This window comes from Acanthochromis polyacanthus, chromosome 10, assembly GCF_021347895.1.
Source record: "Acanthochromis polyacanthus isolate Apoly-LR-REF ecotype Palm Island chromosome 10, KAUST_Apoly_ChrSc, whole genome shotgun sequence".
Lineage (NCBI taxonomy): Eukaryota > Metazoa > Chordata > Actinopteri > Pomacentridae > Acanthochromis > Acanthochromis polyacanthus.
The window spans coordinates 24637018-24652732 of NC_067122.1; the positions used below are offsets into that span (position 1 = coordinate 24637018).

The window sequence follows — 15715 nt, forward strand, 5'->3', positions numbered from 1 at the left end:
GGGGGGAGAGCATGACAACTTGAATAATAAAGTGTGTGTTTGCTATAAACCAGCTACACAAAAGATCCTCAGCAAAAGCTGAAGTACCAATAGTCACTTTGATGAAACCTCGACATAATCCACACCCACAATTTAATTAATTAGAAAAACTACACATTTTAAAAAGACCAGTTTATCAAGTGAGTACCAAGCTGTTAAACTGATGTTATTTCATTCCAAGGAAACATTGACAACATAAATACTTTCGTTCTCTTAGCAAAGTGTCCTTCGAATACAGTCTGCATAAAATATTAGCTCATCCCATCAGTGTTAAAAAGGTGGCCTTGTTTAGTACAGATGAACTAATGTGCCTGAATTTCAGGTAACTCTGGTGATGGTACACCAAATCACATTTCCCCAAGATTTGATGACGTTTTTCTTTCAACGTAAGCGCTTAAAATCATTGTGGGTGAGTATGCGCAGTGTTGGAAAGCTTCTGAAGAAACACTTGCAGGTGTTGTCAGGAAGCTGTGGAGGAGCTTCTCTGCAGCAGGAGGGAGTGGCACATGTCACACACTCGAACAGGCCGGGGGTAGGAGGGTAAGGCCAGCTCGTTACTGGAGCAGCTGCTACAGTAGATGTCTCCACAGTTTCTGCAGTGGTGCTGAAAATGGAAACATGAATGGGTCAGTGTCTTTGGTGATGAACATTAACAGAAGTTTAAACAAGAAGAGCACTTGGAGAGCTCAGTACTCTGCCAAGGCTGCTCAGTCGTATGATGTCCAACAACTGAATTCTTTAACAGGGTTTCTGCAGGGCATTAAAAAGCAATAATAGTCGTTAAGGTGATTTTGTGAAAATTAAGGACTTAAATGGCATTAAAAATAATTACATTTGATTCTCAGTGGCATTAAAAATTCTTTCTTTGGTTTTCAAGAAAAATATTTGATAATATATAATTCTAGACTGCGATTCGCCAGATACAGCCATTAAAGAAAGTTTACAACACATAGTCAATGTTTTAATATATTAGACCATGTTTATCATTATATTTCTTAAAAGGAACAGCAAAGGCATTTACAAAGAATACATTTTAATAAAAATAATAAAATATTTAGTTTTGAGTTAATTTTACCAATTTATGTCAATGTGCCTTAAAGTTTACAACACGTGTGAAAACTGACAGAGAAGCTCTTTTTTTTTAAACACAGTTTGATGCATATAAACATTTGGATAACATGCAGTCAGCAAACTAACGGTTTGTCCACCAAACCATGTTGGCTGAAAGGTATAAATTGGGCTGATAACAAGGGCAACAGTCATTGCAGAAGTAATATCGCCATGGGCAAAGCAAAAGAACTGTCTGAAGAGATCAAAAAGGGGATAATTAGCCTTCACAAGTCAGGATTAGGCTACCGAAAGATGTCTAAGATGTTGGGAATTCCTGTTTCAACTATCGGGACAATAAGAAAGTGGAAGGTACACAACACCACGTCGACATTGCCAAGGTCTGGAAGACCATCAAAGATATCTTCACGTGCCACGGCTAGCATAGTTAGAACAGTGAAAACCAGCCCACGAACAACACTCAAGTCGCGGCAGAATAGTCTGAAGAATGCAGGAACAACTGTGTCTTTGACAACAATTTCTTCAGTCTTGCACAGTGCAGACCTTTTCTCCAGAAGGGCAAGGAAGACTCCACTTCTGAAAAAATGACATATTCAAGACCGTCTAAACTTTGCCAAGATTTTGAAGACACAGAAGATGACTGGGCTCGAGTTTTATGGTCAGACGAGACCAAGATTGAACTTTTTGGAAATAAAGGTCATGACCGTGTGTGGCGTCAGAAGAACGAGGCTTACAACCCTAATAATACCATTCCAACTGTGAAGTACGGTGGTGGCAACTTGTTCTGGGGCTGCTTTTCAGCATGGGGAACTGGACGTCTTGTTGATGGAAGGATGAATGCAGCCAAATACAAGGAGATATTGGAGGAAAACCTCTTCCAGTCTGCAAAGCAGCACAGGCTGGGTCGTGGATTTATATTTCAACAGGACAACGGCCCAAAGCATAAGTCGCATTTAATGGCTGAGTGGTTCAAGAAAAAACGTCTGACAGTCCTGGAATGGCCAAGCCAGTCACCGGATTGGAATCCGATTGAAAACTTATGGAGAGAACTGAAGGTAGCGGTTGCCAGTCATAATCCTGGCAGTTTCCAGCAACTGGAAGAACTGTGTAAGCAGGAGTGGTCCAAAATTCCAGTAGAGAAGTGTAGGAAGCTTATCTCCACATACAAGAAACGATTACAAGCAGTTAAAGACAACAAGGGACATACACACGTGGACAAAATTGTTGGTACCCCTCAGTTAAAGAAGGAAAAACCCACAATTCTCACTGAAATCACTTGAAACTCACAAAAGTAACAATAAATAAAAATTTATTGAAAATTAAATAATCAAAATCAGCCATCACTTTTGAATTGTTGATTAACATAATTATTTAAAAAAACAAACTAATGAAATAGGGCTGGACAAAAATGATGGTACCCATAACTTAATATTTTGTTGCACAACCTTTTGAGGCAATCACTGCAATTAAACGATTTCTGTATTTGTCAATGAGCGTTCTGCAGCTGTCAACAGGTATTTTGGCCCACTCCTCATGAGCAAACAGCTCCAGTTGTCTCAGGTTTGATGGGTGTCTTCTCCAAATGGCATGTTTCAGCTCCTTCCACATATGTTCAATGGGATTCAGATCTGGGCTCATAGAAGGCCACTTTAGAATAGTCCAACGCCTTTCTCTCAGCCATTCTTGGGTGTTTTTGGCTGTGTGTTTTGGATCGTTGTCCTGTTGGAAGACCCATGACCTGCGACTGAGACCAAGCTTTCTGACACTAGGCAGCACATTTCTCTCCAGAATGCCTTGATAGTCTTCAGATTTCATCGTACCTTGCACACTTTCAAGACACCCTGTGCCAGATGCAGCAAAGCAGCCCCAAAACATTACTGAGCCTCCTCCATGTTTCACCGTAGGGACAGTGTTCTTTTCTTCGTATGCTTGGTTTTTGAGTCTACGAACATAGAGTTGATGTGCCTTACCAAAAAGCTCCAGTTTGGTCTCATCTGTCCAAAGGACATTCTCCCAGAAGCTTTGTGGCTTGTCAACATGCATTTTTGCAAATTCCAGTCTCGCTTTTTTATGAGTTTTTTTCAGCAGTGGTGTCCTCCTTGGTCGTCTCCCATGAAGTCCACTTTGGCTCAAACAACGACGAATGGTGCGATCTGACACTGATGTACCTTGGCCTTGGAGTTCACCTTTAATTTCTTTGGAGGTTGCTCTGGGCTCTTTGGATACAATTCCAACGATCCGTCTCTTCAATTTGTCATCAATTTTCCTCTTGCGGCCACGTCCAGGGAGGTTGGCTACTGTCCCGTGGGTCTTGAACTTCTGAATAATATGAGCCACTGTTGTCACAGGAACTTCAAGCTGTTTAGAGATGGTCTTATAGCCTTTACCTTTAAGATGTTTGTCTATCATTTTTTTTCGGATGTCCTGGGACAATTCTCTCCTTCGCTTTCTGTTGTCCATGTTCAGTGTGGTACACACCTTTTCACCAAACAGCAGGGTGACTACTTGTCTCCCTTTAAATAGGCAGACTGACTGATTATGAGTTTGGAAACACCTGTGATGTCAATTAAATGACACACCTGAGTTAATCATGTCACTCTGGTCAAATAGTTTTCAATCTTTTATAGAGGTACCATCATTTTTGTCCAGGCCTGTTTCATTAGTTTGTTTTTTTAAATAATTATGTTAATCAACAATTCAAAAGTGATGGCTGTTTTTGATTATTTAATTTTCAATAAATTTTTATTTATTGTTACTTTTGTGAGTTTCAAGTGATTTCAGTGAGAATTGTGGGTTTTTCCTTCTTTAACTGAGGGGTACCAACAATTTTGTCCACGTGTGTATTACAAAGTACTGAGAATGTGTGTTGTAAACTTTCTTGAAGGCACGTTTACGTAAATTTGTAAAATATACTTTAAAACTAAACATGTTAATATTTTTAAGAAAAAGTTTTCTTTGTAAATGCCTTTGCTGTCGTTTTTGTGAAGATATATAATGATAAGCATGGTCTAATATATTAAAACATTGATTCTGACTATGTGTTGTAAACTTTCTTTAATGGCTGTATGTGCATCTGCATAAACATGCCGAAGCATTGCGATAATTGTTTCGGCCAGTCGGGTACCGGCAGGCTGGACGAGGTGGAGGAGAGCTGGGAAATGCAAATTTCAGCAAATATGGTTAAAAAATGTGGAATTCAGAGAATGACTGCAGCCCATGGGCGGTCAGGGGTGGTTTCTGGAGTCAGAAATAGTGAAATGTAGGGACAGTTTTCATATAAAATAATCTTTTACAAAAAACAAACCCAAGTAATTTGTGGGATTAAAATTTTTTACAATATAGCATTAAAATGACATTAAAAAGCATTCAATTTGACTAAATGGTTTCTGCAGAAACCCTGTTTAAACAATCTGTGGTTTGCAGTGGTGGATTAGTAGTAGGATCACAATCGTGATCGTCTGCAGGCAGCTGACATCATGCTCACTTGTCATAGCTACAGTGACGCTGTCTCATAACGATACAGAAATCTTTAACAGATCCATGGATCCACACAATAACTCGCATCACTACTAAAATCTAATCACTTGGTCCTTGTGTCATTTCTGGCCTTCCCTGAAAATTTAATCCAAATCCATTTGTCTGTTTTTGAGTAATGCTGCGAACTGACAGACTAACAGACACACAAACGCTGATCGTCACATAACTCTGCTGCGTTTCTTGGCGGAGTAAATGAAATCCAATGAAAAAGAAGCCTACCTTCCGGCGTGAGATAGAGAACTCCTTCTGGCATTGCTTGCATTGAGTGGCTTCATCATCTTTCAGCCAGGCGTGGCCCTGAGGAGAGTTATAAGCATACAAGTTGAGGCTTCGCATGATTTTTTTCTTATTTTTTAACAGCATGAACAATCACAGAACACAATTTTTATCTCCTTGACAACCTACCTTCAGGGCCTTGTTGACCTCCTTGAAGTCCTCCATCTTGAGTTTAGACCTTAGGCAAAGAATTCAACAGCATATTAACAAAAATATCACAATATGAAATTTCACCAGTAAAAAAAAAAAATAGCACAATCACAAGCACTGACTGGCTGAGATGCAGTCCCATCTCCTGTAGAGCTTGTTCCTGCTGCTCACACGTCTGCTGCAGCTGCTGCTTCTCCTGCTTCAAATCCTGCAGCTCCTGCACCGCCAGCCCATAAGAAAAGAGCAGAACATCCCATTTTATGTGCAGGATTATGTAGAATTTACTTACATCATTAAAGAGGCTGAAACAGGATGAGCGTTTTGTTTGACTAAAGCTGTCACACCAATCTCTCCATAATGTCATTTATGTAAATAAACAGAAGCTTTTCTTTTAAGTTATTTTTATGGCCATTTTTAGCTTCATTTGAGAGGTAAACAGGTAAGTAGGAAGAATACCTGCAGTGAAGGGCCGTGAGCCAGAATCAAACCATGGCCACTGCATCAGGAACTACAGCCTGTTTATGGGTTGCCCGCTCAACCAGTTGAACTATCTGGGCACCCAAACAGAAGCTATTCCTATTGGCTAATCACACAAACTCATGAAACTGAACTAAAATTACCACAATAAGCACTTACAGCTAGAGTGGGTGGTTCTACACATGATGCAAATCAGTAGCGCTTGTATTTAACAGCAACTTTACAGATCAGCATCTAATTCAGAGTTGTAGCCACTTCAGCTTGGTACACTTTGCTGACCTCCAAAGCCTTGAAACCTTCAGCCACCCGTACCTCTAATAACTCTGCATTAGATTGTGGTATTTTGTGCTTGTTAAAGGGCAGCTATGATTGTGTTCTTCATTCATTCTGCAAAACAGGTCACTTAAAATGATATCTGTAGAGAATTTCGGCACTAAATATGAACACTCTAGCTGATGCACTCCTGAGTTTGCTCTGCATGGGTTGTATTTACTTATTTTCACATAAAAAAAGCAACAAAATATGGATTTTGCGAATGCTTTGCGTACAAACGACCCTGACCCTGGTGTGTGTGTGTGACACTGACCGAGTGCAGACCCTGGAGCTGCTGCAGCTGCGTGCGAAGTTCAACGCTGTTGTCTTGTTCCCGCTGAAGGGCTTTTTGCAAACTTTGTCTCTGTTCTCTCTCGGTGCGCAGCTCATTTTCCAAACCCAGCCTGTGTTCAGAGAAGTGACACTGTGACTACTCGGTTCTCTTTTCACACCTACAAGAATAGGACTGCGTGCTCAAAACCTTCATGAAATTAACAACTGCTGTGTGGGCTCAAGTCGCACCTCTAGAATTGTACGTGTACTGCAAGACGTATCGAGACAGTTACCTGAGACTGCACCATATTATTCACACTTGGCATATGTTTTCACACTTATTCAGGTTTTGAGAAACAACATTTATGGCAAGACTTTGTATTGAAGTAATGTATCTCCACAGTAACAGCAAAACCATCCCTAGATGTAGAGAACTCAAAAACGTCTTGTGCAGTATGACAAGGTTGTAAATACAGAAATTATAAAACAAGAAAAAACTAAAGTTGTAGTTGTGTGATTATCTATTTTACAAAAATTACACTGTCCATTTGTATCCATATTTCTATCTGCCCTGTCTACTCTGTGAACAAAGCCTGTAGCTCAGACAAAGAATCCCTGAAATTTTAGCATGTTACTGCTACTAATGGTTTCTGAGTTGCACAGAGGAGCACAGAGGATAATTTTTTGTTTTTCTTTACAGGATCTGGTTATTGCAAACTAGCTTTTTTGGCCATTTTTTTAAATAAGACATGTAGAATAAAGAGATGTTGACGAAATATCTCAATTTTAAGCTCAGGTTTGGATCATTTCTCAACGGAATGGCATGTAGCACTGTTGAAACGTCGAAAATCTGACGACTGTTTCTGTTCCTACAGTCTCTGGCTCTGATAAAAGGATTGAGATAGGTCTTTTTTTTAAACAAATGTTTCAAAACCCCTGATCTCAAACTGACTTTGGAACTTCAGGAAAGTCAAGTTAGTACACACTCCTTAACAGCACAGTTATTTTATATAATTATTTAACCACACCCACTGTCCAGAATGCCTGTAAAATATCCTGTTTTTCAAATAAACTTTCAGTTTTGGGGAATTTAAAATCACACACTAAGGTTTCAATGTAGATATTTAGAGGCTTTAAAGTTCACTACAGCAGTGAATTTGCTGCCTGACAACTGTGTCAAACATGTTAAAGTGTAAAAGCTTGACTTTTCTTATACATTAAAGTTGTGGTGATTGTTGGAACTCTCAGTGTGACAAGGGTGCAAATATGTCCAAAGGGTCATCTTTGGACGTAAGTATTCCTCTTCAAGATCAGTGAACAGGAAACCTCAAGAGCGCTCTTCATTACAGCTCACATGCTACAGAATGAAAGTTAAGCATAGAATTGTTTTTTTTTAGCATTATGAGCTACTCAACTTACTGATAAGCCTTTCAGACTTTTTAAATTTTGCCCTTCAATGACTCTTTTTGGAGTAGTTCTATCATTCTGCACAGTGCCACTTTCATAATTTGAGCACCGTTTTTAAAAAGAGCGCTACAAATGTGCTTTTTGTTCTTCCAGCTGTGTGTCTTCACCTTAGTGTATCCAGGTCTGTTAGTTGTTTTTGCAAAGCGTCAACCTTTCCTTCCAGCTCCACCTTCATGTCTTTGTCTGACTGGTCGCTCTGTTTGCGCTGCTGCTCCGAGTTCTGCAGCCTGTGGCCCGCAAAGATGAGCATTCGTTTAAAGAAATGTAACGTTAACACACAGAAGCTCACACATGAACGAGTGCGTACCTCTGTTCTAGCTCCATCATGGCTTTCTCCATTTCATTCATCCTCTGCTCCAGCTGCACAGCCTCCGCCTGCTTTTTTTCCGCCTGCCGTTCCGAGTCCTTAAGAAGCGCACGACTTGTATAAATGTACATTCTGTCTGAGCATTCAAGTGAATGCGAAAACATACCAGTGTGTGTTTACCTGTGCTTTGTGGAACATTTGCAGGTTGAGAGTCTTGACCTGATCAAGCTGGAGCCGTAATGCCGCCAGAGTGTCCTGTTTCTCATGCGTGTCCTTCTCCAGCAGCTTCATGGCAACTTCCATCTCCTGCTTCAGTCCCACCTGCAGCTCCAATTCTCGCTCCAGCTCCTAATATCATCCAACCATGCCAAAGGTATCAGTCAGATCCAGTTCTGGAGTCGACTTGCAACACAAAAACACTAGACATGATGCTTTGCTGAAGGCTTATTCCATCCCAAAACACCAAATATTCAGGAAGGTGGTTGCAGCACCATCTTCAATTTTACTGTGGGTGCTGGTGGTGGAAGATCATGATAAAAAAAAACCTTTATGTGCAAAATTACAGGCATCTACTCCCAGTAGTTTTTGAGTTATGGCATTTTCAAATTTTAATAATTCAGGCCAAAATGCCCTCCCACCAATCCTCGCCTGGAATTTTTAGGTTTAAAAATGCTTATATCTCTGCTTCTGGGTATCACAGAGACTTGAAATTGTTCTCCAAGCTCTCTACATGTTGGTGATGTCCTAGAAAAAACACACACACTCAGGAGAAGTCTTTACAGAGCAGGGGGGCTTGCCCAAAATGTATAAATTATTTGTAAAAACCACTCGCGAGTAGGGTTAAGGGTGTTAAAAATACTAGAAATCGTACAGATTAATGTCTTAGCACCATTTAGTATTGCTCTAGACCAGACTGGCTTATATCTTAAACAGGGGCAGCCCTCTAGGCACATTATTTAGAGAGATATGGACTGCTGAACATTGCCCCCCATGAAAAGTGCCTAATTTTCAAGGAGCCTGAAGTCCATGTAGCACAGGTGGTAGAGATCTGCAAATTTGCACAGAAGCGCATCTATCCTCTTACTATAGCCATGCAAAGTCCCAACATCTAGCCATCACTGCATCATGCTCAATTTTACCCCCTAACTAGGCCATTATCTTTAATTCATCCTGTGATCTATAAAAAGTTCATTGCAGGTATTTTAAATATAATTATACTTGCCTATGTAGTGACACAGGGCTTGAAAGAGTTTTGTTCTTCAAGATAAGGTATGTCCAGGAAATTTTCAAGGTGAAATGATTTTTTCTGTAATTTCTTGAATGAAAGTAGGTATGTTTATTCTTTTAAATTCAGAAGTTCAGTGGGCACAATTCAGCCCTTGCAAGTTATCTAAAAAATGTGGAAGTTATTTTTCCAACTCCAGTTGTATACACCAGCATAAATATGCACACTATATATGCATAACAGGTAATGTTCAGATTCGTGACTACCAAAAATGGCATAGTTTGAGGGTAAAATTGAGCATGATACAGTGATGGCTAGATGTTGGGACTTTGCATGGCTATAGTAAGAGGATAGATGCGTTTCTGTGCAAATTTGCAGATCTCTACCACCTGTGCTACATTGACTTCAGGCTCCTTGAAAATTAGGCACTTTTCATGGGGGGCAATGTTCAGCAGTCCATATCTCTCTAAATAATGTGCCTAGAGGGCTGCCCCTGTTTAAGATATAAGCCAGTCTGGTCTAGAGCAATACTAAATGGTGCTAAGACATTAAGCTGTAAGATTTCTGATATTTTTAACACCCTTAACCCTACTCGCGAGTGGTTTTTACAAATAATTTATACATTTTGGACAAGCCCCCCTGCTCTGTAGAGACTTCTCCTGAGTGTGTGAGTGTTATTTGTAGGACATCACCAACATGTAGAGAGCTTGGAGAAAAAATTTCAAGTCTCTGTGATACCCAGAAGCAGAGATATAAGCATTTTTAAACCTAAACATTCCAGGCGAGGATTGGGGGGAGGGCATTTTGGCCTGAATTATTAAAATTTGAAAATGCCATAACTCAAAAACTACTGCGGGTAGATGCCTGTAATTTTGCACATAAAGCTTTTTTGTGATGATCTCCCACCACTATCTTCCAAAGCCAAACTGAAAATGTTGCTGCAACACCCATCTGTGAATTCAGACGGAATCACCCTGAAGTCTAGGACGACGCTGAATGACTGATCAACACTCACACACAGTGCTCACACTCCTGGCCTCTGGCTAGTTATCTACTGATACCAAATTGTGCTACAGTGTGTTGATACCTGACCTGGCGAATGCGCTTTTCCTCTTTGTACTGCTTCCACACCACATTGTACATCTCATCCAGGCCTTGTCGAGTCTGTTTGTACGTCTCCAGCTCTACCTGGCTGTCCTGAAGGGCCGCCTGGAAAAACAAATACACAGTTAATGTACTGTTTTGCATTAACAGTAGCTTAGCTTCAGTTTGTTGTAGATGCTTTCAAACCTCTTCTTTTTTCTGGCTGGACTGTAAGATCGACTCGTTCTGCTGTTTCAGCTGCTCCTGTTCTTCTCGCAGAGAGTTGATTCTGTCTGTCGCTGCCGTCAGCTAACAAGAAGAAAAACATATACACACGACGCTGACATTGGAGAGAAATGCATCCCTTCTTGTTTTTAAAATAACATAATTGGACCAATTAAAAAGTCCTCACACCCCCTAAACACAAGCACAATCACACACTTGTTAACGCAAAGTGCATCTGACCTCCTCTACAAGTTTGCTGTTGGTCTTCTCTAGCGAGTCCATCTTAGCCTGCAGGTCGGTGACGGTGCCGCTTAAATGGCGATTTAACTCCTCAATGTAGTGTTTCTGATCCAATATGGCTGTCATCTTGGAATCACTAAAGGCGAAAGAATAAAACGAATGACGGGATGAGTGTGAATTAGGCCTGGACAGAAACTGAACTGTTATCAAAGGAATTCAGTTTAGATTACAACAACATAGAGTGGATCAAAATACAATGAAAAGCAGCGTAGATGGGAAGCTAAATCCCCATAAAAGCCTGCACTCACTCTTTTTGAGTCTCATTGTTGGCAGGGTCTTTCAGGTAAAGAGAGAAGTCAATGACTCCCACCTAAAGGAGAAAGAGAACACTGTGATCGACTTGTTTGTCAAAGAGGAAATGAGACCCAGAAACCTTGTTCAGAACTCACCTGAGAATCAAGATCCTCCCCTTTGATGCAAAGGTTTGCGTCAATTACGTTGAGGCCCACCAGCAGACCCCCCATTACCGCCCCCTCCTCCTCCATCATCAATGCTCCAGGGTCATAAAACTCACTGGGAGATTGAAAGAGAACAGATCAATGTGCATGCTCAGAAAATAATCAATTAACTGACATGTCCCAACGTTAATACTGCAGTCTAGATTCTTGGTAGTGATTATTTTAGCCAACCTAAGGAGGTCCTTTTGGTCCAGCAGGGTTTTCAGATAATCAGCTACTTTTTTCTGCATAAGCGCCAAATGAAGCCAAGCCCTTGCTCTCCCCAAACCGGTCCTGGAAAAAGACTTACAGAATAAATGTCTCCAGTGTGCATTACTTTGTAGCTGTAGAGAAAAATAATTTGTGGAAGCTTACTTAATGCCGGGCAGGTCTCTGGCACTTGTGGCAATGTTGACAGACTCTGGACACAACTTCTCAACCAGCTCCAGTGGTCCCCATATGGACTTGTTCTGACCGATGAAGGATTTTTTGGCTGAAAAAAAAAAAATGAAAAAATAACTTCTGCCCACTCTGACTCAGACTTCACTTTAGACACATCAGTGTCATATGCTGCCTCGCCTTCTTATAACATGATATTTATTCCTTGTAACAACATAATAACGAGGGAAGACACACAAAAAAACCAGGGCAAAAGCCTCATAATCCTAAAAATTATGATTACATCAGTTTATGTTTATTTTGACCATCCTCACACTAAAGTTTAGGCATTGGTGCCACATCTGACAAAGAGCAAAGAATAAGTCTATGATCATGTACAGAACCAAACATGCCATAGCTTCTCATTAGCATCACTCTGTAGCATATCTAACAAATGAACATAGTAGATATTGGGCACAGTCACCACAAATTCTATCAAAAATCACATTTTTTTTCTTTCAAGCTATCTTCTTCATAGCACAGCAATTTTCTTTAACCCATTGGCCCACCTGTAGGCTCTGAATATTCTTCAGTGTTGTGGCAATAAATTGCTTCATTTGGATAAAAGATATATTGATAAGAATTATTTTATTTTATTTTATTAAGCCAAAATAAACATTTTAGGATCCACAGATTGCATTACAGCTAATATATTACTCATTATTTAGGGCTATATAACAAATTACCTGTTATTATAATTTGGATATTGATTTCTTGCTGATTCAAATAGTTGGATTGGGGAATCTGTGACAAATAAACTGATCCACGAGTATAATCTATTCAGCTAAATTCTCCGTATGCATATCTACCTATATAGTACATCATGCACCAGTAGACCTTTACATTTAGCTATAATGGGAGCTAGCATCGCTTGGAGGGAGCTAAAAATAAAGTGAGAGCAGTCTGGAAGTATTTTACACTTGCTGTAGCAACAAGTCCTATGGCTATTTGCAATATCTGCAAAGCAAATGTTTGGAGGAGTGTCAGTGGCAAAATGTAGCACAACCAAACTGAAAGAATGACTCTCAGTTTCTCTCTCACAGTGATAAATACATCCTATTCTGACCAAAATCAGTATTGGGAGTGAAAGAGTTTAAATGGTACAATTTGTAAGATCTTTCACCAGAAATTTGCAGCCCCTTTACAGTCCCATGTGCAATGACAAACTGTGCCTTTGGCGTGTTCGCATTCAATACAAATATCTGGAATATTATCATTAAACTTATGTGATGAGGTTGGTGTTATGCAAGAGCGTATCAACCAATTACACTGTAGTAATCTTCATTTCTTATTCATAGTTCCTCTACACATATATGTCTTCCTTTCAGACTCTAACCAGTCAGTTTAGGATTCAGATGAGTTTCAAACCAGCTGTGAATGGCCTCTCTTGTAGAAACATGTTGGATACTACTGAAATATAACACATCTCAGGGAGTAGACATGGAGGAGTTAGTAACGGGTTGCAGGATGCAGTGATGAAGCTTTTTAAAAATGGCAGTTCAAAAGATCATCTATTACATAGTGTTCAAACAGTATCAAATATACATCTTTAAACATATCACCTATTTGGCCCAAAGACAGAAGCCTTTGTTCATACTTCCTGGTTATAATCAGTCATTTCCCCAAATTAGACTAAAACAGGACATGGAAGCTCTTTCTGCTATTAATTCCCCAACATTGCCCAATGCGTTGATCTTATTCAATACAAATGCATTAGAGGCTTGTTTTCTCAAGCTTTTTAACATTTGCAGAGAACATGTAAGTGTAAGTGATTCAATATCTACTCTTGCTGGGGTTTAAGAGCAGTAATACATTATAAAGGTCAACTGCACCTCCCACTGCTACCCCCTTTGTCAAAGAGAAGTATAAAAATCTGTCTTCTATTGCTGAAATGACATGGACATGTTTATCTTGATTTAATAAAAAAGAGTAAGGAGAGAAGTAGGCGTGTCTCACCTTTAAGCCCATGTTTGAGGCATTGCTCCAAGACGACAAAAAACTGCTGCAGAGGAGGGTACTCCGAGTCCATGGTCCTGCCCAGACTCAAGGAGGACTGGATCAATACTTTGATGCTCAGTTTCATCATGCTGAGGAGGTTGGATCTCTCTATTGCCATGGGGTCTTTGGGGGGCAGAACTGCAGCAAAAGCGTGGCAAAGAAGTGAAATTGCATCAGTTATACACATGGAGGCTTAGTGCAGAGACCATGAAAGTTTCATAAACTGCAACTAAACAGTACATTCGGAGAAAAAAACACAGAGAGAGAAGTGTTCCTGGAGTCATGTGTTCTGACAGCTGACATGTAGCTGAACTAAAGGAAGTAAGTGTGTGTTGGCCAGTTAAAGTGTCAGAGGTTATTAATAATCGCAGCCTACCTGGAAGTTTCTCTGAAGTACTGTTGAGGTCACTTTCAGGCTCTTTCTCGGTCGGGGAGCTCGCACTGGAGCTCTTTCTGGGGGCAGCAGCGTAGCTCATCCCGCTGCTAATCGTCTCTGTGGCCTTCCGAGCCAGAGACAGGATGGGAGCCGACCAGCTGCTCTCTGCCGCCGCCGCCGGAGCCTCCGTTTCCGTCCAGTCCTGCCCGTCGCTGCCTTCGGGCTGTCCGTCAACGGCGGGTCCCGAAACTTCGAGCTCATCTTGCTGCTGTTTTTCTTCACGACCCTCGACAGCTGTGTTTACTTCCCCTGGCTCGTCGGCCATGTTTGTACCCCTCTCACGTGACCAGTTCAATCACGCGTTCTATGAGAACTTTATTCTTCTTCTTTGAAATGTTTGAGATGTAGCCGGAAGTCACATCACCGCCACCTGCCGGACCGCAGCGGAAGTATAATAATAATAATAATAATAATAATAATAATAATAATAATAATAATAATAAACTTTATTTGTAATGGACTTTTCATTTAGGCAGAATCTCTAAGTGCAACATTTAAGATATAAAACGTATAAAAACAAAACAATCATGTAATAAAACAGAGCAATCAGATAAAATAATAAAAACAGAAACATTCAGGGGCATGCTTAATTAAAAGCTTTGTTAAAAAGAAAGGTCTTTAGGCCTTTTTTGAAAACATACACTGTCTGTGGAGCTCTCAGGTGCTCAGGGAGGGAGTTCCATATGTGAGGGGCGGCTGAGGTGAAGGCTCTGTCTCCCATGGTCCGGAGTTTGGTCCTGGGCAGGTGGAGGAGGTGACAGTTATTGGTGTGGAGATTTCTTTTTGATGATTTATGACAGTTGAATTCTTTAAGGTATTCCCAAGCATTGCCGTAATGGTGCCACTGTTAAAAAAAATAAAAATAAAAAATAAAATGTAACAGAACGCATACCAAAAATCTGAAATGGAATACACATTTATAAAAATAGTATGTTGCAGTATATGAAACTTTAGTTTTGAAATATTAATATTTTAGTTGCATCATATATAATATTTGAGGATTTTAACCTTAATATTTAAATTAATCAGGTTAATTTGTACTGTGTAGGATATTAAATTGTATGGTCTTAATTTTTTATATTTAATCTTGTCTAGTTAATGTATATAATATATAGCACTGTGTGGTTTCTCTCTTAATATTTAAGTAAAATATAAAGAGGGTAAATGTCCGTAATGAATAATATTGAAGGATTGTCCTTTAATATTTTAATCAAGTCCAATACATAATGAAAAATACAGTTTTTTAATCTTAATGTTTAAATTAGTCTGGTAAATTTATATTTCAAATGATTTTATAGTGTCTTTATATTAACTTTTGAATTATTCAGTAATTTCATATATGAATGAATGAATGAATGAATTTTTTATTGTTGTGTCTTTAGGATTTCCATCTTAATGAAGGTTTTTTTTGGGGGGGGTTGCTAATTATTAAGTAAAATATTTAAGATTGTAGGGCCTTCATCTATTTATAAATTAGTTAGGTAAATGTGGACAGCTTTAGTGTTTATTCACATTTCAATTCAGGATTTTTGCAAACAAAATGCACACAAAGAATTTATAAAATAGAATGTTACATTTTAAATAACAGTTTAAGTACAGCTGAAATAATTAAAGGAATAATCAGTAATTAAAATATATTGTAACTATCATTTAGAGCACTAAGGTGA

General features: G+C 39.5%; 1 protein-coding gene across 1 annotated transcript; it reads right to left on the minus strand.

The window, feature by feature from the left end:
* Nucleotides 1-115: 115 nt before the first annotated feature.
* Nucleotides 116-14346, minus strand: rufy1 (RUN and FYVE domain containing 1). The gene is made up of 17 exons (XM_022195835.2): nt 13989-14346; nt 13571-13750; nt 11552-11669; nt 11369-11470; nt 11129-11252; nt 10988-11049; nt 10680-10815; nt 10422-10523; nt 10224-10340; nt 8087-8254; nt 7907-8004; nt 7707-7826; nt 6134-6263; nt 5193-5287; nt 5050-5098; nt 4864-4941; nt 116-643 (listed from the first exon to the last, which is right to left on the minus strand). Exons 1-17 carry the CDS (start codon nt 14311-14313, stop codon nt 500-502), a joined length of 2148 nt encoding a protein of 715 aa, XP_022051527.1. The 5' UTR covers nt 14314-14346; the 3' UTR covers nt 116-499.
* Nucleotides 14347-15715: the final 1369 nt, after the last annotated feature.